Source organism: Pelobates fuscus, chromosome 7 (assembly GCF_036172605.1).
Source record: "Pelobates fuscus isolate aPelFus1 chromosome 7, aPelFus1.pri, whole genome shotgun sequence".
NCBI lineage: Eukaryota > Metazoa > Chordata > Amphibia > Anura > Pelobatidae > Pelobates > Pelobates fuscus.
In genome coordinates this window covers 169,481,304-169,504,794 of record NC_086323.1, presented here as the reverse complement: position 1 = coordinate 169,504,794, position 23,491 = coordinate 169,481,304, and the positions used below count along the sequence as shown (strand labels likewise).

At 41.0% G+C, this 23,491-nt stretch overlaps 1 protein-coding gene across 1 annotated transcript in view; it reads right to left on the bottom strand.

Annotated features, from left to right (window-relative positions):
- The window catches only part of CACNA1D (calcium voltage-gated channel subunit alpha1 D), a 319,738-nt gene that overhangs the window by 55,248 nt on the left and 240,999 nt on the right, over nt 1–23,491 (bottom strand). Inside the window, exons 33-44 of the mRNA XM_063426916.1 lie at nt 23,034–23,162; nt 22,795–22,860; nt 21,245–21,336; nt 20,938–21,097; nt 20,561–20,688; nt 19,803–19,899; nt 19,605–19,707; nt 19,401–19,502; nt 15,979–16,109; nt 2,046–2,165; nt 1,370–1,728; nt 774–800 (exon numbers count right to left, since the gene is read on the bottom strand). Of these exons, the coding sequence (XP_063282986.1) occupies nt 774–800; nt 1,370–1,728; nt 2,046–2,165; nt 15,979–16,109; nt 19,401–19,502; nt 19,605–19,707; nt 19,803–19,899; nt 20,561–20,688; nt 20,938–21,097; nt 21,245–21,336; nt 22,795–22,860; nt 23,034–23,162 (1,514 nt within the window). The remainder of the gene's footprint in view (nt 1–773; nt 801–1,369; nt 1,729–2,045; nt 2,166–15,978; nt 16,110–19,400; nt 19,503–19,604; nt 19,708–19,802; nt 19,900–20,560; nt 20,689–20,937; nt 21,098–21,244; nt 21,337–22,794; nt 22,861–23,033; nt 23,163–23,491) is intronic.

Here is a 23,491-nt window from a genome sequence, read left to right as displayed (position 1 = left end):
ACTGCATCTAAGTCCTCAAAATAATTTTGCCAAGAAACCTGTACTATTTTTACAAAACAAACAAACACACTATTTAAAAAAACAAACCAAAAAAAACAAAAAACTGTTTTTGGTCATAGTAACCCTTATTTTTTTGGTCTATCTCCCCAAAAGATAAAAAAAATAAAATAAAGATAATAACTAAAACTCCCCTTTATTCCAGTGCTGAGGTCATGCTCTCACTGCTATCTTATCCTTCTTGTCTGAAATCATTTGTTTTGCCAGAGGGGAGGAAATGGGTGGCATGGGGGACATCTATTTGTCTAGCACTAGCATGCACATTATCAAGCTCTTCTTCTGGACTGGCTAATGACGTCCCAAGCTTGGCCAGAAGCAGCAGAGAGGTTAAACTCAGTATGTGCAGTTTTTCACAGGTGCTTGAAGTAAATACAGTTTTTGTTATAAACAAAACCATACAAATGACTGATACGTATTTCATAACTGTTTCAGTAACTGTGTAGTGGGTAAAATGTTTTCATAAAGTAAATAATTCTACTAAGCTGAGAAAATAGCTTGATGTATCCATATGCCTAGGATCTAGAATTGTCGAAAGAAACGAGAGCAAAATATCCGATAAATCCTTGGTATTTAGATTCTGACTTCGTAAATGATTATACACATATCTAATAATATAAACAGCCACAGCACACAGTCTGTAATAACCACAATCTTCACATATGTTGTATGGCGCATGCAGGTAATACACGCAGGCAAACTCACAGAAAGAAACATACCTAATATAACGCTCATAATAACGGCTCCTATCCGGGAAAGCCATACAAATATGGGAAGATATTAGACACGAAAATCAGTTATTACAAATGTCCACACCACAACATTACACAGTTGTATGAACACAAAACATCATCATGATCAAAATCTAAAACATGCAAATCTAAAACGAAGTAGAGTGTGGTAGACATACCAAGTCCTGAACTTTCATTACACTGTCCCCTCCTAAATGGCTGCTTTTAGTACTAAAACATCTCATCTTGGAGAAGATATGGCAGAGCAATGTTGTAGTTAAGAGGAACAACAGTGCTGTAAAGGGGTAGGTATGGCATTTACAGCGTAAGCAGGGTGCTTAATGGGCAGCAGTTAAATTAACCAGCGCATCATTGTGATAAGTGGACAGCAAGATGGAAGCAGAGGGAGCAGCACAGTTAGAAGTACAGTTTGATCAAGCAGATTTGTAGCTGGTCATTTTTCCAAATATACAAAATATGTGAAAGAACATAAGAACAGCTGTTGGTAATCATATGTAAATAGCCCATGTACAAAAGTGTGATGTAACCCCATGCCTATACTTGAACACTGGTGTCACACCTACCTCTTTATACTTGACTTCCGTGGTTTTTCGTAGTCATTCCTGGGGTATGAGTAGAAGCCGTTCTCAGATGCGTGATCATGAACTAAGAGACTGGTGTGTTTTCCGTTAGCGGTTTTGCACATGTTGGCATTGTTGAGGTTGGCATTTGTGGAGTTTGGAATGTGCTTTCCTGTGTACTCGTGGTTATGATGTACAGAGTTCCCTGTGTGAGAGTAAATGGACTTGTCGGTGTCACTAGCAGATCGAATGGATGGTCTCTGTACATGTAGCGGCCGCCGCATTGTGTTAGTCTGCTGATAGGAATCACGTCTGTCATTCACCACATGGTTAACATGGTTTCCAAATAGGCCACCATTTCTCTGTAGATGAAAGGCAACACAAATAAAGTCTTAACAAATCTGTACTGTAAATATGAAATATACTACACTCATGCAGAAAATATAATGTTCACATACAATCCAACTGTTTACTGGTATCTTCTTGGGAATCGCAATGCCTCGAAGTACCAGCATATTCGTTACACATATTCATGGGAATTTTATCATTTCAATTTATATCACTCTGTTACCTACATGCAATAGAAGGATTGCCTGAGATATCGTCTAGTTTCTTGATCTCCCAATAATGCTGCATATAATGAACAAGTAAATGGAAAATACAAATAATTAATATTTACTCTGTATATATCTTCCTCCTCTTCCGTGTGAGTATTCTGTTCTGGCTCATCATCCTGCAGATCACATGAGATCGCCCGTCGAATTTCAGGTCCAATATCGTGAAGCGTTCTCAACCCAGCCTACATGAATGAAAGGAATATAATAAACATAAAACTAAGAATACCATCTACTAAACAAGACAAAGCTAGAAACAAAATCAAATGAACAGAACCCTGGCGTGATATTTATCTATCCTTCGCTCTGCCCACCTACTTTAATTATAATACTAGACTTTCAGAGCACTCTATTAAAAAGATGCAGTCATTCCTGAGGTTAAATTGTTCTAAATTATTATTATTATCGGCATTTATATAGCGCCAGCATGTTCTGTAGTGCTTTACAATATTATAAGAGGGAGAAATTTAACATGTAAATATCATACTGGATATCTGAGGAAGAAACTATTTACTTGTTTTGCTTTGCAGTACCAGATATGATCACTAATCAAGGTTTCACACTTTTACAGGGTCTCCATCACCACACATAGGGAGGATGTGGGAAAGTGCCTAGGAGAGCAACAGAACTGGTGGGGAGAGAAAGCTACAATTTCATATGCACATTTAACACATAACGGACCAGAAACCCAAACACAGATACTGTACATACACACATGCAAATTCCAATTCATACAAACATAGATACATACACACTTCTATAAAACCAAGCAGATACATACACCCACATACAAACGCAAAGGGATACCATATCAGCCATGATTTCTTCATGTTGATATGCATAAACTTGATTTCACATTTGTAGCCTATGAATTCTACACATTAACCCCTTAAGGACACATGACATGTGTGACATGTCATGATTGCCTTTTATTCCAGAAGTTTGGTCCTTAAGGGGTTAAAGGGCAGCATATGAAAAATGTGATATAGTTCATGAAAACACAGTAGATCCAGCAACCCTCAGAAACTCCAACAAAAACCCCCGGATTTACATGAAGAAACACTAACAAGCTTACACTAACACACGGGGCCTTTGTAATAAAATAAAAATGATGAGATAAAATAATTGCAGCTGTATAGAAGACAAAAGGGGATGTGAGAGTGCAGGGCAGCTGCTCCTATTGCCCTGCGTACGTTAAAAGGTAGCACTGCTCTTTATTAACTCCCTCAATCCGAGAGAGATCCACCATTATCCCAGGAGGAAATATCATTGCAAAAGAAACAACCATACATGAGTGCTGGACATTACTATGGTGTGCACATGGGGATTTGTTTTTGTAGTAAAAGGAGAATATTTTTTTTTTCTGAGAACTCACCCATCATAGGGGTAATTTCTTTTCACAACAAACAGGCTAACCCTTAGCTAAACAATATTTTCTTAAATATTGACTGAACATAGTCAATATAATACAAACTTAAACGGAGAAACAAACAAAATGTTTGATCTAGTGATAAACATTAATACAAAGAGAAGTGGCAATCTTCATATTCAAAAAGTTATTGAGCAATTAATGTGCAGACAAGGACCTAAATGCAAAGTGTGTGTGGACAGTGTGAGGAATTAGGTTCTACATGAAGCTGCGTCTCGGGACATGCAGTGCACCCACTGTGCAAGATAATGAAAACTGCAAAAAAAAACTCTCTAACGCAAACTTGTCCTATGTTGGTAGAAATGCAGTTTGGCCAACGGCAAACTGGGCTTAAAATTTAAAGTGCTACATTACTAGTCAGGCTACCTGCCACCGCAAACTCCATGTCACTCTCTCTAGGGTTAAATATTAATGTGCCAATGGTTAGTGTCAAATTGAGCCTCAGCAATAACATGACCAAATCTCAGAAAATTTTAATATTGCATAATTTATACAACTAATTATCCAATCAGTAATCAGATCAGTACTGAGAAACAACAGTCATGTAATAAACACCATGATATTAAAAAGTCACATAATACAGTACAAGATTGCACAGTACGGTAACGTACCATAAGATCACAACAATGAATACACCATTTAATCACACCGTCGGGTTAGAGTTGCCATATTCACCATGGTTTTTCTGGACACATCATCATGTTAATAGGCAGAACATGAAAACATTGCCCTGTAATATGTGGATTCCTGATTGCGGTATCACCTGCTTTGATAAATGCAACACTTCATCTCTTTATACTACACAGCAGAACTTTATGTATGTTGCCTATCAATTTATAAAAGTGATGAATGTCATGGAAAATATGAAGAATATGGCATCTCTAAGTCAGGTAATACACCATAAGATTGCATACTCAGCCAGGCAATACATTAGAAAATCTTAGAATTCTCTGTGCACTAGCAATACATATAAAAAGGCTCACATACGCTGTAGCAGTGGACATAGGACACAAAGTAGTCCAGGTTAGGGGTCCATGTTCTATCCTTTTCCATTGATCTTGCTTGAAGCTCAGCTGCCAGGAAATGCTTGCTCCCAGCTACATGCAGAACGTCCCTCTAACCATAGTCTGTATACATTAAGGCTAATTACGCTGCAGCTGAGTGACAAACCAACCCCAGACAGACTCTTCATCTGACTGCTGGAGCTTTAAATACTGTGTGCATGGTCTATCATTGACATCGCTTACGATGTACTTCTTAACAAACGTGTCAGTGCTGATGCATTGTTAATGCTTATTCATCTAATTAGCAACAATTAAAAATGACAATAATTCCTTTTATGGGAAAATGCTTTAGTCAAAGCAAAAAAGATTTGATTAAACAAACGTTAACACATAGAAACATAGAATGTGACGGCAGATAAGACCCATTCGGCCCATCTAGTCTGCCCAATTTTCTAAATACTTTCATTAGTCCCGGGCCTTATCTTGTAGTTAGGATAGCCTTATGCCTATCCCACGCATGCTTAAACTCCTTTACTGTGTTAACCTCTACCACTTCAGCTGGAAGGCTATTCCATGCATCCACTACCCTCTCAGTAAAGTAATACTTCCTGATATTATTTTTAAACCTTTGCCCCTCTAATTTAAGACTATGTCCTCTTGTTGTGGCAATTTTTCTTCTTTTAAATATAGTCACCTCCTTTACTGTGTTGATTCCCTTTATGTATTTAAATGTTTCTATCATTTCCCCCGTCTCGTCTTTTCTCCAAGTTATACATATTAACACCATGAAGATGTTTAAATCACAGCTCAAATGAATGGAAATTCTTGCTTTTTGCTGTGTCTTTACACTTAAGACAGATTCCTGACACAAAGATCATCAAAGTAAAGACACAGGAGTACTAGTTAGCTTTACTTAACTAATAGAGAATGCAGCTTGTGAGCCACTTGGCATATGGCAAACCAGGAGACTGAGCCTCCAAATGAGTTTCATTATGACAGCCTGAGGCTCCTCAACTACTGGATTTACATAACATCAATCTGGGGGAGCTTCAACCTTCTACTGTAACAGTCACCATAAATGGGGTGAAAGCAGGGAGAGGATTACTCATCGGACCCTAACTTACTGTATGATGGACAATAATAAGTCTTAAACGTTTACTCCAAGTCTGCTGTAGTGGTTATGATGCCAGGAGTACCCTTGTCTAGTCCCCTGAGAATAGGACAAACCGTTTAATAACAGTATGCCCTCTTAGCTTGAGCCAGCCAGGCTTCCCTGCTGTAGTGGTGACATGGTTTCTGCTTTTTCAGGACATACAGAAGCCAATGCAGTCACCATTCATAGACTGAGAGCATCAGCTGACCGTACACTGTGCAAAAAAATACGAATAATCTTTAGATTTGACATTAGTCAGCTCGGATACACATACACCTCCGAAAGCGGAGGTTAAACTCGGTATGTGCAGGGTTTAAGGGCGAAAAATAGAATTCAGGAACCATTACCATTTCAAATCAGTGAAGGGGTCATGGTACTTGGAGTAACCCTTTAAGTGAGTTGGTGGGGAGATATAAATACCAGGAGGGCGGAGCTTGCTAGCGGGACAGGACAGACGCCATATCTGTCAGCTCCCGATAATCGCGAACTCAAACAACACATGCCGTAAGCTACAGACTCCATACACAAACGGACACCTCACCATCCCACCCAGGGTGAAGCGCTGCACCGTTTGATGCCGTTCCGGTATCCCACCCAGGGTGAAGCGCTGCACCGATTGATGCCGTTCCGGTATCCCACCCAGGGTGAAGCGCTGCACCGATTGATGCCGTTCCGGTATCCCACCCAGGGTGAAGCGCTGCACCGATTGATGCCGTTCCAGTCTCCCACAGGGTGACCCACGCCAAAACGCAAGGCTGCGGCCACGCTTCTCCCTGGAGTCACTCCTAGGCGGCCCACTTGCATACTGCGCGCCCAGGAATACCAGAGACTCACCCTCTTTACCTCCAGCGCCGGAGTGCACAATGGGCCGACGGTCCCAGAAACCCAAAGGCAGGGATATCGGAGCTATGCTCCAAAAACCAGCAAGTCAAAACAAGCCAGACAGGGGACAGCCCAGACACAGCCTCATCCCAGCAACTGCAGGAGGCTCAGAGACCAGAGCCCAACCAGACACCTGAGGCAACACTATAGCCTCCCCAGGCGCTCACTGGAGGATCAGCGGCAGCCACGAAGGACAACCTCAGGGCCTTATTAACAGACTTGCACAGAATGATGGCGGCAGACAGGGCCCTTGCAGAAAAGGAGATCCAAGCGGTTGCCACCTAGATACTGGTCACAGAAGGCACTATACGAGAGGTGCAAGCAGCGGTCACCACGCTTAGCGACACGGTCCTTCAGCTCCAAGGTAATCAGCACTCCATGCTCATGCAACTGACAGCACTGGAGGACCGTCACCGCTGCAACCATGTTCAAATCCGAGGACTGCTTGCCAGCCTCTTGCCAAGTGATTATGATCCCGGGAAGATATGGCCCTTTAAGTACAATATTTGGGCATATTGGATTTGTATGGTGCTGCTAGCCCTTTAAGAACCATTTTGGGGCATGAAGAAAATTTGGGACAATGCCCCTTTAAATCTGTGTCCACAGACTTGTTTGGGACACTGCTCCTTTAAGACGGTGTCCCCAGACTTTGGAAATAACTTTTAAATGGCTTTTCCCCTTATGGTTCGGTAATCGGGGCTTACCGAGCCATTCACTGCACAGGCGGACCACCCAGAACTGGAAGTGTGCAGGCAATTTACCTCCCAGGCTGGGAGCCTGCTGTAGGTAAATTGCCAAACGCTGGGGGGTCGCAGTTCGTGCAAACCAACACGTGGCGGCGGCCATCTTTTTTCATTCAATGCGGTCAGCGGTATGTGGAGCCAAATTCATGGAACTGAAATCGGCTGCACAAATCCGCGAACACTGCTGAGCCTTACCTTCTCCCACAAAGATTTTGCAGCCGCAGAGACTAAGTCCCGTTTGAAGATTCGAACGCTCGTTCGAATGGGACTTAGTCATGTTTTTCAGCCTGAAATAGACCGACCGCACAGACCAAATCTATCGGTCATAAAGGGACCTCCAGCTAACTTTTTAACCCCTGGATGGAATTGGCTGAATTTTGACTATGTTTATAATTAAAGTGTGCTGAGTTTGAATATGATTTTTATGTTTGTGGCATGTATATTTTGGAAGTTATTAATATGTTGCATAAACTGTATTTCTCTGCCTGTGATAATTATATTACCCATTGTGTTCAGTAATCATATCACAGGCAGAGGGGAGGATTTCGTGTGGGAGTGCCTGTGTGTATTGTACGGATTGATTGGTTGTATTTCAAAACCCTGTGGGCAGTACTATGTTTGTGGATTGTGAATAAAAGAGGCTGTATGTGTCAGTACAGTCAGTTCTGCTTGACCTCAAAACGAAGTGTTGTCTCGTTATTGGTGGAATTGGATTGTATGCCGATTGCCAGGAGTGTAAGCTTTTCCTGTTCAGCTATTTACAGCATTCATATGCTTGAAAGCATTCGTATGCTTCTCCGGTTCGGTGGTTGTGGTGTCTGCTGCAGTGCTTGGAGTCCTCAGGAGCATCCTTCAACGGAGGTACCCAGTCGGGGTGCCCATCGATCCGTTACATCTCTCTTCCTACTTTTCAACACTGTGCACAAAATACCCATCGACATAGCGACACACTAATGGGTTGGTCCAACAAAGGACAACCCCACTGGGAGATGGAACCCTTGCTCATATACTCCTACACAGCTACAACAGCAAACCAGGGCGACGGTACGCCACAAGCCCATTCACCCCCCCCCCCCCCGCCACCTCCTTGTTTAGGGGTACTTATTACTATTTATACATACCACATGTAACCCGCACACAAAATAGGTCCCAGTGTACATTTAGACGCCTATGTTAGCATGGCATAAGACCCACAACAACAGGTGCCACAGACCCCACCCTACGCTAACACCCACAAACTCCTATACAACCCTCGACTGAGGGACCCTCAAGGGGAACCAGCATAGAAACCGGTATGACCGCAATGAACCCGCTTGACACACTCGGGCCACACAGGCTCCCTAACCTGGAGGTACCCTCTCCCTCCCACCCCCAATCCCCGGTTACTGAAGGGGTGAAAACCCCTTCAGTCACTTACCTGAGGCAGCGGCGATGTCCCTCGTCGCTGTCTCCTCCTCCGCGCCGCTCCTCCTACTGTCTCCGTTGGCCGGTGGGTGAGACTGATCCCGCCCACCGGCCGAGGAGACCTAATGCGCATGCGCGGGCGCATTAACGCTCCCCATAGGAAAGCATTGAAAAAGATTTCCAATGCTTTCCTATGAAGAAATGAGCGACGCTGGAGGTCCTCACACAGCGTGAGGACGTCCAGCGACGCTCTAGCAAAGAAACTCTTTGCTATGATTCAGGAAGTGGCCTCTAGTGGCTGTCTAGTAGACAGCCACTAGAGGTGGAGTTAACCCTGCAATGTAATTATTGCAGTTTATAAAAAACTGCAATAATTACAGTTGCAGGGTTAAGATTAGAGGGAGTTGGCACCCAGACCACTCCAATAAGCAGAAGTGGTCTGGGTGCCTGGAGTGTCCCTTTAATGTGGATCCACTTATTAGATAGTTTATACTGAATACATGAATATTGTGATCAGTGATTAGTAAATTCTTAAATTTTTCTGCAAGCAATATTGTGGTATTTTAACCCCTTAAGGACACATGACATGTGTGACATGTCATGATTCCCTTTTATTCCAGAAGTTTGGTCCTTAAGGGGTTAAACCAGTAATGTAATAAGACTTGAGGAATTTTCAGTGAATATTAGTATCAGCCATTCAGACCCGTTGAAAAAATCCAACGTTGTCTATTTGTATGGAGCCCATTATTTATTATACGATCTGGCATTAAGTTGAACAGTATTCATTCCTGTGCCAGTTTCAGAATGTCTCACCACTTTGGTGATACCGTTTAATCGCAATTCTTTTGCTACTAATTTATGTATCCAGTGTTTTAGACATTCATTGTTGCCATTTCTTGTAGTCTCCAGTATATAACATTGTCTATTTCCCACGGTCATACTATTGATTTGTGAGAAACTCATCACGTTTACAATTTTCGTGATGGGTCAGGATATATAAATCCAGTTTTTATTCAGATGTTAACACTTAGATGACTATGGTTGAATAGATTATCAAGATCTTGTTTTATAGATTGTTGTGTGAAACTGAATAGATGTGCTATTAAGTTATTTATTTGATCAAATGAATCTATTGACTGAAATTTATGAGAATAGATTAGGGTACTTATTCTGATTTTCCCGACTGTTTCCATGGTATAGTCAGGAGGGTTAAAATTCAGGATGGCATTAACTGGTAATAGATGGTTTAACATGTCAAGGTTATTTAATTCGGCCCTAGTGCAATGCTATAAGATTTTCAAATATTATCTTAGGATACACTTTTGGTTCATTATTAGATTGCGCTGAATTTTGGACCGTGGAGCTAAATATTTACAGTAGTTAGGGTGAGCATATTATTGGTTTATCAAGTGATGGTTAGCTTTTGCCTTACAAAGTATATATATATATACATATACACACACATGTGCTTTAGATTTATGAAGGTTAAAATTTACTCAGAGATTAATGAGGTATAGGAAAACCCTTCATTAAGTCCCAATGGGCATAGCGTTTTTAATTTATATATCCAATAACTCTCTCTCTGGAGTAGTTTTTTTTATCAATATATCAATATCACCTTTTCTGGGACCTAAAGTGACTTTTTCAATCCCATTGAAACGTAAACCTTGGGACGAACCCCCTTGATGTAACTTTAGATGCTTTGATAGGGGTATCGATGTGTCTGGAAGCTAACTTTCAGTCAGAGAAAAGCTTTAATAGCTGTTGTACTCACTTTGCCTCTTTTATTGTTTGGTTTTGTGATAAGTGTAATAATGCAAATGCTTCTAAACAATATCCAGTTAATATCACCTTGTGTTCAGTTTTGAATGAGGATATTTTATCTTTGAAAAGATAAAAATATATATTTTGACCTAGGTTCATGATAAAATGGTTAAATTAAAAGTGTCAAAATGTTCTTAGTTACACAGCCTGTAGGATATACTTTCTATAAATCTATAAGTAAATACTTTTGTGTAGCGTTTTGGATTATTAAATGTAAAACGCAGAATTTATGTTTTTTAATTTTGGTTATTTTAAAGGGACTCTCCAGGCAGACGATTTTACTTACCTGGTTCCAGCGCCAGGAGCCTCGTGAAGCCGCGCCCCCTATTTCTTCAAAATGACGAAATAGGCTGGTGCGAGCAGGGAACAATCAGACGTTTCCATTTGGAAGCGTCATTGTTCCCTTGTGCGCATGCGTGGCTTCGCCACACATACACACATACTTCATAGGGCGGCATTCATGCTGCTCTATGAAGTCCTGAGCACACTACCGCGCATGTGCGTGGTGTGCACGGCCGCGAGCTGAGCTGACTGACAGCTCAGCTCGCTGTCTTTGCCCACCCCCTCTCCTCTGCTGACAGGAAGGAGAGAGAAGGCGCGCACACAGTGCCTTCTCTCTCCTGCACACGTCAGATGTATTTTAATACGTCTGACGTGTACAAGGCCTTTTTAGGGCCCTACATGATAGGAAGTCTCTCTGGTGGCCGTCTGAGTGACGGCCACTGGAGGTATTCCTATCAATCAATGTAAACACTGTATTTTCTCTGAAAATACAGTGTTTACATTAGATTGCCTGCAGGGAGCTATAGATCTCACCTGAACAAATACAATAAGCTGTAGTTGTTCAGGTGACTATAGTGTCCCTTTAAAAACATTTTATTCGGGGGGCGGGTCCTGACCACTGAACTGTGAGGAAGCATGTCTCACCAGCTCCTGAAACCTTGGGCAAACAAAGCAGATTTCATACATCAAAACGGCATTAAAATACTACCTAAAGGCCACCAAGCGACAGGCGATACTGGGGCGCACACACAGACACCACCCAAACGACGATGTCACCCAGGCACATGGAAGATGGTCGCTTTCCTGCAGCCTGTACTAGCCAGGTGCCGGCCTCCGGGCCCTCGTTCACCCCCCCCCCTGGACCGGTCCACCCCCTCACGATCCCCTTGAAAGGAGATGAGCGGATGAAACGACCGCACGTTGTGGAAGCCGCTGACATGGCCGACAAAATGGCGGACGGCACACACGCATCAGTCCTTTACGAGGCCAGGCGAGACACGGAGCTCCGGCTCACCCGCATATTCTTTCTGGGAGCGGCTGGAAAAACTTGCGTGGCCCTCGGAGCCTGGGACCCAGCTGGAGGGCAAGCCACAAGACCCAGTACGAGAGGCTCCAGCGAGAGGCCCGGCACGCACTGCAAGCTCCCTTCCCGGGCCCCATGGGCTCCCGCAAAAGACCACCCTGCTAGCAAAGACCCGGAGCCTCACTAAAGTCAACCACAGCCAGACTGAGGCCAAGCATACCGAGGGCACCCCCGTACAGCAGCAGCGCAGGAATCGGCCTCACCGCCCGGCAGTGACACAGCCTAAGAGAGGTACTGGCCACCTCACACACACACCAACAAGCGGCGGACCACAAGGCCTACAACGGAGACCGCGACAGCACGACACCATGGGTACAGCTACAGTCTACGACCACATGGACAGGCAGGACCCACTACCGGAGCTACATTATACTTACCAACGCAGATGTCTGCCCACGCTGAGACACCCTATCCACGGACCGAGGGGACTGCAGCTCACACCACTACCACACCGACTAACACAGGGGGCACACACTCAACCCCTAAAAGGCATCGGCTGACACTGTGGGGACTAGGACTTACTATCAAGCTCACTGTCACTCGGGTTTTTATGCTCCAAAAGGACTCCCACGAACGTCTGCTTTTCCTCTCTGTTTTATGGTCTGCTTGCACGGGGGTTCACGGGGGGGTATTACTAGTAGTTTATTAACTATGTCTATGTGATGAGAGTGCCCAAGCTCAGACTGGCTCAGATTCAAGCAAGTCTCACACTTATATATTGTTTTGTTGTGTGAAATCTATATTATGAAACGCGCACGTTTATCTTTATGTTCTTTAAAGCACAGGTAGTCGGAATTACATACCACGCAGTCCTATAAGCTAGTTCAACTTAATCTAACACGGCAGCATGTCCTAACTTTTTTAGTATACGCACATCTCTGCTTAAGTTCACTCGCAAAATCAGTCCAAGTAATTAAGTGGGAAACGCTTGTGATGCTGCAACACTGACATGCCTCTATTGCTGGTTGTAGCCCTCTACCTTTCACATGAATTTACTGTTCCATCTTGTTAACCTATCTATAAAAACAAAAAGGTGCCTTGTTACTGCTTTACTACTGTATAATCTTGCAGCCAATGTCTGGCTAAACTGGAATGTAACGCTATGACCGTTCCATGCACCACCAAAATAAATTTTAAAAAAAAATTCATATATATGTATGCATATAGGGCATCAAAAATTATTATTGGGGGCAGGGCTTAACAGGCGACCAGCACAGACGCCATGTCTGGAGCTCCACAAGCCTCTTACCAAAAAACGGTAAAATCTCCCCAATCCGCTGGTCAAAGACTTACCTGCAGACTGACATCGGCTGCAGGAGACCGAGAGGCACACACCGATGCCTTTTTTCCAGCAACCGGGCGCCAAATAAAAACGCCAGCCTCCCACACGGTCGGCCCGAGAATCATGCCGCACACCTCTGCGGCCTGGTGGGACCCGGACTGGCTCACACCCGACCTCCAGCAAGCACAGAATCAGAGGACAGAAGAGATGGGGAAAAAAATCCCACAAATCCAAGGCACCCGCTTCCCAAGATATGCAGGACATAGGCATGCTGCTTCAACGCACGCCGAAGCACAGGGAGCTGGAGCAGACCAAGACAGAGGCCTATTCCCACCAAAAGAAGGAAGGGGTGAGTGACACTGCCCAGGGGCCACCCCCAGCGGGGTCCCAAACCACGCACACCCCGACCAACCTGCGATTAAACAGGACATAGATAACCTTTTTAACCGCATCCAAAAACTTTTTGCTGCTGACATAGCCGCGGTGCGGACAGAAGTACAGGCGGTCACCGCCCGTGTCCAGGCGACTGACTCAACCATAGCCGACTTACAACACCAAATTGCGGCAGTAAGAGACTCTGTCACGCAGTTACAGGTGCACCACTCAGAAACTTCGCTGAGAATCGATGCACTGGACAAGAGATCGCGCCAGAAAAATATCAAGATCAGAGGAGTCTCAGAAACAGTGTCTACTGAGGAACTACCACACCTCATGAGGAGAATGGTATCTAAGCTACTCCCAGCGAAACAAGCCAAGCAATTTACACAAGATGGAGCTTACCACATCGCCAAGTCCCCTAGGGAGCCGATCACAGCCACAAGAGACATAATACTATGCTGTGGCACGAGACAAGACAAGTAAGCCTTACTGAGAGCGATGCACAACAAGTCACCTATCGACTTTGAGACTCACAAGATCTCACTTTTCCAGGATCTCCACCCTGTTATTGGGATCCGTGAGGACATCAAATCAGTGTAAATCCCGGAAGCGCCTCCAGGCTGGATTAACCCTGCAATGTAAACATAGCAGTTTCTCTGAAACTGCTATGTTTTCAGCTGCAGGGTAAAAACTAGGGGGACCTGACACCTTTTTCATTCTCACACTGTGGACACTAAAATACGTAGTTAAAAACTATAGCGTTAGGGATACATGTTTGTTATAGTCCCTCTCAAGCTTTTAATTCTATAAACACTAAACACTATGTAATCTAATCCCATCCTTTACCATAACCACTTCTTACATTACCTTTAACCCTGCGTGCACTTACACAGCTGCCTACACTCACTGTACTCACAGATTCAAACACTACATGACAAACACAAATCTGCACAATTACCGTCCAACATTGGGAGGTATGAGATCAGGATGGGTACATGCCTGAGAGTGGCACAACTTGAGGGGAACTAAATCCATTTATATACATATTAAGATGTCAAAGATGAATGTGTGTTTTTGAATGTGTATTCATTTGGGGGGGGGGAGGGGGAGTAGTGAGTGCACTTGAAATCTGACAACTGACATATAAACCTAGGCTTGGCTTAGTGTGTGGATAAGCCTGTTTGACTGTGTAGAAGGGCTGCCAGTCTCATCAGGTTGACATGCCCCCCTGGCAGCGATGCAGCCACATCCCATCCACTCATTTCATACCTTATCATGTTGGATATGAAGTATTTAAACTGCATATAATTTTGTTATTGGGATTTTTTTCCATTAAACAAATAGTAGTGCAAGGAATACAAAGCTGTATTCCTGGCACTATCGAACCCCCCTCCCTCAGACCTCCTACCCAGTGAATAAAGGGTTAAAAAAAACCTTATTTGAACACCGACGTCCATCGCGCTGGGTTGACACTACGCCCCGGTCGACGTTGGAATGTAAGAATGTTTTGTTTGGAGTATGTGTGTGTGTATATATATATATATATATATATATAGTACTAATGCCATTTGAATGCAGCTGTGTGTTTGTATGCACTGATGCCATTTGAAAACAGTGGCATACTTGCGTGTAGTGTTTGTATTTGAATGCAGGGGCCGTTTTGTATGCACATATATACATACTGCTACACGCGCACACACACACACATTTTTAGCCACCCTCCTGTCTCCATACCTTAGTTGCAGGATGGGGACTTCACTGTGGCTCAGTGGGATCCTGCTGCCAGCAGTCTAGTGCTGAAGCAGGTTCTCTCCATTCTCTCCCTACTCCAGTCTGTGCCTCCTTTACATTCTCCCTGCTACGTGGCTGGTTCAGAAAGATGGGAAGAGGTAACCTAAGATCACTTGCTCCTGGCTCAGCTGAACAGTCAGGGGCCTGTTGGTGTTGTTAAAGGGCTGCAGAGCCCGACCGGGTCCCTGATCATACATGCTCATCAGGAAGCTCCAATAGGCTTCTTGAAGCTTGTGAGCTCTGGTGCTGCTGCACAGCGGTAGGTCTTCCGCTTGTACCTGTCTCTGTTAATGGAAGCAAGGGACAGTTGCTGTTGGCCCATGTAAATTATAGGGCCTCGGGCAGTGACCCATTTTGCATTGCGGTTAAGATGGTTCTAAACATCATAAGCCAATGACAAAGTACAGCAAAAACAAATACACCAATGTTTGATGAAGCCAACAGTGGGTAAACAGTTTGAATAATTAATTAGCTTCTTGATTAAAAATAGCATTTTTATAGATTGTAAAAACCAGTCCACAAATCTGGAATTAATTTAGGCCAGTCTACAGATTTCTGTCACATGTCAAGCTGTAACCAAACGCCATTTCTGGAAGTGACTAATACAAAATGTCTCAATGTATGTAAAGTAATACAAGTTCAATAATATTCCCAGCATGAATTACTGCAATCACAAAAAATCTAAAAAACTATTGTTCTTAGAACACTTTATTTATAACAATGCAGACAATATGATAATCACCTGTAGGGCTACTGTGGAGTTCTTCGAAGGATATTTCCCCACCAGTCCTTGTTCTTTTCGCTTCTTGAATTTCCTAAAGTAGTCCTGTATCAGGAAGGTGGCATAGAACTTCCCCACGGTTACCTCATCATCTAAATAAACAGACAAATCTTTCCCAAGTCAGCAACATTCACCAGCACGCTGAACACTTACTTCCCAAAAGAAGAAATGTGATGGATGCAGGTCATGACTAGTCCTCAGAGCGCCACGAAGAAGGCTAAACTAGCGCAAGACAATAACAGGCAAGCGGAATGAGCAGGAACATGGCCGACACTTTGGGATAACCTGGGTACTTGGTACATAAGTCACTCTGATGTGACTCAGCTGAATCTTTTATCATTATTTACTATTATGTATTATTCCATGCAGTAGCTGTCATATTAATTATGTAAGCTTTTATTTTATATTTCACTACTTTCCCTGAATGTTTTGAATATTCTAGGTAATATTTTGAATTCTGGATCCGCCCTAATTAATAGTAAATAAATGTATAATTCCTTATCCTGATTAAATATAGATTTATCTTTGACTATTATCAAAATACTAAAAATCTACTACTAAAAATCCATATCCGAAATGCTAAATATGAAAAGGCTTTTCATGTAAATGATAGAAAAGGATAATATTTTTGTTATTATCTTCTGAAGCTACTTTTAACATAAAAATGGATCCATCTATAAATTATGAATTTTATCTACGAAGAGATAATTGAGTGTATCATCTGCCTTTCATTAAACCTGCAACTTAACCTATCAATCAAACACTCCTTTTAGATGACTAGCATTGTGTTCTAAGAAAGTCTGTCTTTTAAGGTTTCTGTGCAATCATACGTTTTCAAATCTCTAAATGTTGTACTTGGTTAGTAGGGATAGTGTAAAGATGGAGGATGGATATGATCCCATACATGCAGGCCCAGCTCCTAGAGGTATTGTATTCTGAAGCATGCATCTGTAAAATTTGAACAAATGTAGGGGAATACAGCTAGCAAGAGGCAACACTAGTTCCATGCCACCGCCCTAAAACAGAATTGCTTCAGAATATTCTGAGAGAATAGTTGAAAGGAATAGATGCTGCAGAGAAAGCTCAAGCACAGTTGTTACAACAATAAACAGGCAGTTCAGTTATGCCATGCAAGCAGTAGAAGTGTAAGACTAAAACATCTACAAGTAAGACAGAAACAATTGTTTTAAATGTGCAGTATCATTGGGTTTGTTCCCTTTTATTCCTAGACCTTCTATAACCTTGGTTATCTGCATTCGGTTCTCCAGAATGGCAGCCACCATGTCAGAGGAAAGAGGTCACTCTAGCCTAGCGCCAATACTGTTGCTGCTCCTTAGAACATGCTTAAGAGCAGAGCGGCCAAGCATGCTCTCCCTTGGGAGCCTGAGAATGTCACCTTCAGAGCGCTCAGTCTCCATCATCACTTGGATTGGGGTCCTCAAGTTGCTTCCAGACCTGAACATTCCTTAAAGCTGCTTCTGGACTACAAAAGTAGAATAAGCTACAAATAACCAGTTTCAAATCATGCAACTACTGGTATGGATGGTGAAAGAAATGGATTCTGCACCTTTAAAACATCAGACAATTAGAATATAACAGTAATTTAAGGACAGGGGCAGAGTGGAACTATTTTGACTTTTGGGCAAATTAATGTTAATGGCTCTGATATTTGTAGACAGAGCAAGTTCAATTTAGAAATAATGAAGAACATTGCCTTGAAAAACAGGACTGTTTTTGAAGGGCAAACTTAATTAACAGCACAGTTTCCCAGGCAATTCTATAGTATAATATGGGTGAAATCCTACAAACCAGGGTGCAAATGTCCCTACTTGCCCAGTCGTTAATACCAGCCTGCCCCTGGTTGTGAAACACAAACATAGAAGCAGACATAAAACAGAATTGTCCAGTTGAACGCTGCTGGATCTTTGAAGCTGAAAGTGGTTTAGAAATAAGGTAATCTGACTAAAGGTAAGTAGGTTGGAGCAGAAAGCAAAACATTATTGTTAAAACCTTTCACAACATGATGTTTTTATCTCAGATTATACTTTTGGCTAATGAAACATATACTGGTCTCATGAACATTCTATTGTTAATATTGTACTTTAATAAAAATTATAATAATATGAGGTAATTGGCTATAAAAAATAACATTCTGAGCTAACCGAAACATTAAAAATGGCTAATTGTAGCAATCAACATTTTTTTTCAATTGATTGATTGTTTGAGAGCTGCGACAAGACAGCCTTTGTCACGTAAATCGTTAAGTACCGTAAATATTAAAACCATGATATAAATTTTCTGTACATCTAATGTATCTATTATCTAGTGATACTAATATAACCCAAAATTAAATACACACAACACATGCTACAAAAAATTTTTTAAGACCAAATTAAAAGTGCTTGTTAATTAAAGCAATTCAAAGCATCAGTGTGTATCATCAAAATTTGAATGATTAATTATACAAATATTACTTTTTGAATAATAAATACATGTATAGAAAATAAAAAGTATATCAATAAGTGTATATGATATTTCTCCCTATGCAGTAGGCATTAAGCAGAGATAATTACATTTAAAGAAGCACAACTCTATTCTCTGAGCATGTGAGTAAAATAGAAAAATGTTATTATTACTCTACTTAGAGCATGGGTGCATCAGTAAAATTAAATGAAATTAAGTGTGCCACTGCCTCAGTAGAGGCACTTTGTATGTGTATTATTATGTCGATGTGGCCATTTGCTTGAGATTAGTTGTGTTACACTTAAATACAATTTAATTTAAACATGTAGTAAATAAATATAAGAACAACATGACATACAATAATATACACTAACAGTGATCACTGATATTAATACTAATATTTCCCGTTTTTTGATTATGATTTGGGATGAGGAGATGCTAAAAGCTATCTGATTGCTTTTTGGCCAAACTGACAGTTAACACTTTTTTTTTACCAACCTTTTATTATCTGGGGGGAAATAAAAATGTACATTCGTTTTTCAAAGAGTGCCACCATCGTTCTATGTTGTGCTTATGTTTTTTTTTAGTACAGGTCACCCACAGCTTGTGAGGTTGGAAAGACATACATCGTCTACCAGGATAAACCTCTTGTGCATTGCGACAGAGACGAATACGAGTTAGCTGGTAGTTGGGATACAGAGGTAGCCCTTTGTTTCTTGTGTTTAAAACACTTTTAGCTGGGGCACAGTTATCCAGTGGATATTTATAACCTTTGTATAAGGGATGAAAGTGAGCTTCTGGATTAGAATATATTTGTCTGGTTCTAAATGGTTCAAAACGCCAAACAATTCGGTCCCTGCCCTATATTATCTACTCACAAACTTGTTAAAACTTATTACTGTAATGTTTTTCACACTGACCGCCAGCTGGAGGGACGACTTGGTCTAGGAGCTTCATGCTGGTTTTCTTCCAAATTTTCTTGATCACTGCCCTAAGCTCCTCATTGGCTTGTTCCAGGTTTCCTGGCATATAAAATGTTCATTAAATGCTTAGGTTTGCTTCAGACATTATTAAACCAGGGTGATTGCACTGATTATTGTAGGATCTCACAACACCCAACCTACCTTCAGTTTTGATTTTTAGGGCTGTCCTAACCAGGGCAAACAAAGTGGCATTAAACATCACTGTCCCATCACTGTTCAATGGCATGTTCATAGCGACCAGTCTCTACAGGAAGAAATTATAATACAATAATGCACATTTAGTTGGTAGAAGATGATGCCTTTTTGTAGTCACCAAAGCATAACATTATTTTTGCTTACCTTGCACGCAACTCTGTGTGGACATAACTTCCCAAAACCTAAAGGTGGTTGAATACGCCTGAGCAGGGTCACAACATCAAGGTGCTTAATTCTTCCCCTAAAATAAAAATAAAAACATTTCCGCATCATGCTACATTTCCGGGTTAAGAAGCCCAGGACATTACAAAGAAAAAAAATAAATAAAAACGCCAGCCTCACACACGGAAAATGCCAGTTTTGGAAGTAAAAATCTATTAAGATGAATTTGGCTGTGTTAAGTTGTTCCTGCAAAGTAAATGAGAGACCAACATCCCATAGATAAATAACACAAAATACAAGGAACAGGAAACACCAAGCAGGTTGCCCTAAGGTGGCACTAAACTCGTGCCTGTATCCCAAAAAAACACAAGAGAGCAAGTTCAGTTTAGTTTATTTTTTGGTTATAACGTTTTGTTTGACTTATTTTCTTATCTTCTTACATGTTCAAAATGTAATACCTACAATATCAAACATGTTATGTGCAATGAATTAATCACGATTATCTTGTTTATGGATATCATTTATACACAACAATAAAAACATTAGAAACAAAAAATAAATAAATATGTAGGTCTAAAAGAGCCCAGCACTAGTTCCTGGCATTGCTCCAGCAAACATCTATTGGCATTGCCTGCTGAGCCTGACCAATGGAGTCCTTGTTCTAGACTGGCTACATCTGATTGTTGATAACCCTGAAAAATGAGAATATACAAAGCGTAGTGCCATTTAGTGTAACTCACTTTGCCTCTGGGTCATATTCAGACCAGATCCTCTTGAACTCATCCAAGTGATGGGGACCCAAAATAGACCAGTCTCTGGTCAGATAATCAAAATTGTCCATGATGACCGCAACAAAAAGGTTTATAATCTGTAAACAAATGGAAAAAAAAACACTACTTTTTTCAGTCTGCATTAATCAACATATAATAAATGCATATGAATTTCCAGAATGGAAATAACTTGGTTTCAGAAGAAATATTGGTTAACTGGCTGCTATCAATCAAACCTGGAATATAATGTTTCCTAGTAAACATTTAGTAGTATGCTACAACAGTTCCTGACCTAACCAGTGGTCAGCCTCTAACCCATGTATAAAAAAAAGTGGATATATCCATACCAAGAATGCACACAGCATGTAAAAAGTGATGAAATAAACAATGGCGAAGTTGCTCCCACAGGTGTTTTCCTCCCCGGGATTGTAGTCCGATTCTGGGTCACAGCGTTTTCCAGGTAAACATGCTAACATTATATCCTGCCAAGCTTCACCGGTTGCACACCTATTCACAGTTACAAAATAAAACAGGTACATATTTTCATTTGAATGAAATAATGGAGAAAAAGATACAATTGTGATTTTTTTAAAATAACTTAAAAATAAAATAAAATGTATAAAAGAAGAGCCAAATTATCAAATTCGTTGTCACCTGAATAATAGAAGGACAGCTTGCAAGAAAGTCTGAAAATTGTTGTTTCTGTTGATCTGAGTATTATCTCTCATTGCTATTTTACCAAAAACCTGCAGATGAAACAGAATATGAAGATGTGATATGGGATGTTCATGTAGTCTTTTTTTTCTTTGTATTACATTTTAACAGTCACATGGCTTTCATCCTAGGTCCAGAAATGTATATACACGCTATTCATCAAAAGACCACCCTGCCTTTAAAACACCAACCTTCCTACAAATGTATAAATACAATAAAGCAGCAATAGAATGTGACTAGTTTATAGACACTAAAAAATGATTTGCCTGTAAGATTCATCCTCTCTCTTAACCAGTCATTAAAAGTGATAACAATTAATTAGAATGTAATTAAACAGCAAGTATCTTTCCAGGACATACCTGAAAACGAGAGAAATCTCAATGTATCCTTCCTGGTAAAATATTTTATACATAAATAAGAAATTCTAGTAAGTTTTTATTTTTGGTAAGTCTTATAATAATAATAATAATAATAATAATAATAATATAACAAGAGGTACCAGTGTTACATATCTGCTAGTTTCATCAGGAACTATGATAAAATAATAAACTACCGGTAAGTGGTGGGCATGTAATCGATAGTAACTGATTATAGCCTTATGAACGACACTAGACATTGAACTTGTGCCCTGTCCGCTCAACCCTAGAATTATAGTTCTATAATCTCTTTACTCTGAGGTGCCAGATGGATGTTAGTTGAGGAGCATGTACTATTCCTGTCCCATATAATCAAAGAATTGTGGGCTAGTCTTTTTAAGAATGTGCAAGGAATACCAGCCTGCTTTTAAAAAAAACAAAAAAAAAAACATTTGGCATTATGGTTTAATATATATTTAGGCTGTAATGATTTTTTAAACCGACAACACATCAAGAAGACACAACCAATGAATTTAATTAAAATCAACACACCTTGATCTTAAAACAACCTGAACAAATGTAATCCTTTTTTATTAAAAATGGTAGCCCACATTACCAAGTTCAGTTGGCTGATGAAAGCAAATGTCATGCTTCTGACTATATCTTACAAAACCATTTAACACCAATAGTATTTACTGTGATGGTACTGCAAAACAAGATGTGCATTTATATAAGCACACACATTTGTTTACCGTGGCTAAGTCCCAATCATGACTCCAGTTATATAACTTGCATGTGCACAAGAGTGCGACGATCACACAACTCTTGGAAGAAAGTGATATGAGTAGCTCAGCCCTTTCTCCCTAGAGGCTCAGGCTAATGTTATCATTTAGACAATATGTTACCTTGATGTTATCTATGCATAAAATGTAGAGACCCCCAGAGTGACAGGTCCAGTTTAATATGTATAACCATTTCCTTTAACCCCTTAAGGACCAAACTTCTGGAATAAAAGGGAATCACACGTCATGTGTCCTTTATAAACATTTCCAGACATCAATGACAGCTGGCTGTAAAACACCATTTGCAATGATTGCTTAATGATCGGCAGGATGTTACTGGAATATTATTTACCTGCATGCCAATCACAGCGTAGATAAAAAACAGCATCGCAATCAGAAGAGCAACGTAGGGTAAAGCCTAGGAAAGCAAAATGACATTATTTACGTGGCATATCAAACATGTTCCACACAAATGAAATTTCACTCTTAATACGTTAATCCGTGAGAAAGTTGAGATAAATAAATAAGCACACTTTGATTTCATGGAGGCATTAATAAATTACTAAAGAGTCCCAAATGCCCATTAGATACCTGAAAAGACTTAATGAAGGTCCACAGCAAAGTTCGGATCCCTTCACCCCTGCTGAGGAGTTTTACCAATCGCATTACTCGAAACAGACGGAAGAACGTGATAGATATCCTGGCGCTGTCCTCTGAGCTCTGAAAGGCATGACGTTAATTCAAACCAAATGAAGTGCGCACAAGAGATAGAATGAGTCCCAGAGGTTCCAATTTCAACATTAACCAAAATAATCTTGAAACAATTTCAGGATTACTTCCATAAGGAACACTCATCAAACCATAAAAACAAGAAGCTCAAATGCACACAGTGGCCTTCAGGGCAATGGAACTACTCTGATCTGCTAGAACTGGCCCTGGATTGACAGAGTATCTCCTAAAGAAATAGCAAAGCTGTAGGTGACCAGATCATGTTGACTTCCCTAGATCTAGAGACTTCTGGTTAAATAAAGCATCGGAACATCATATGT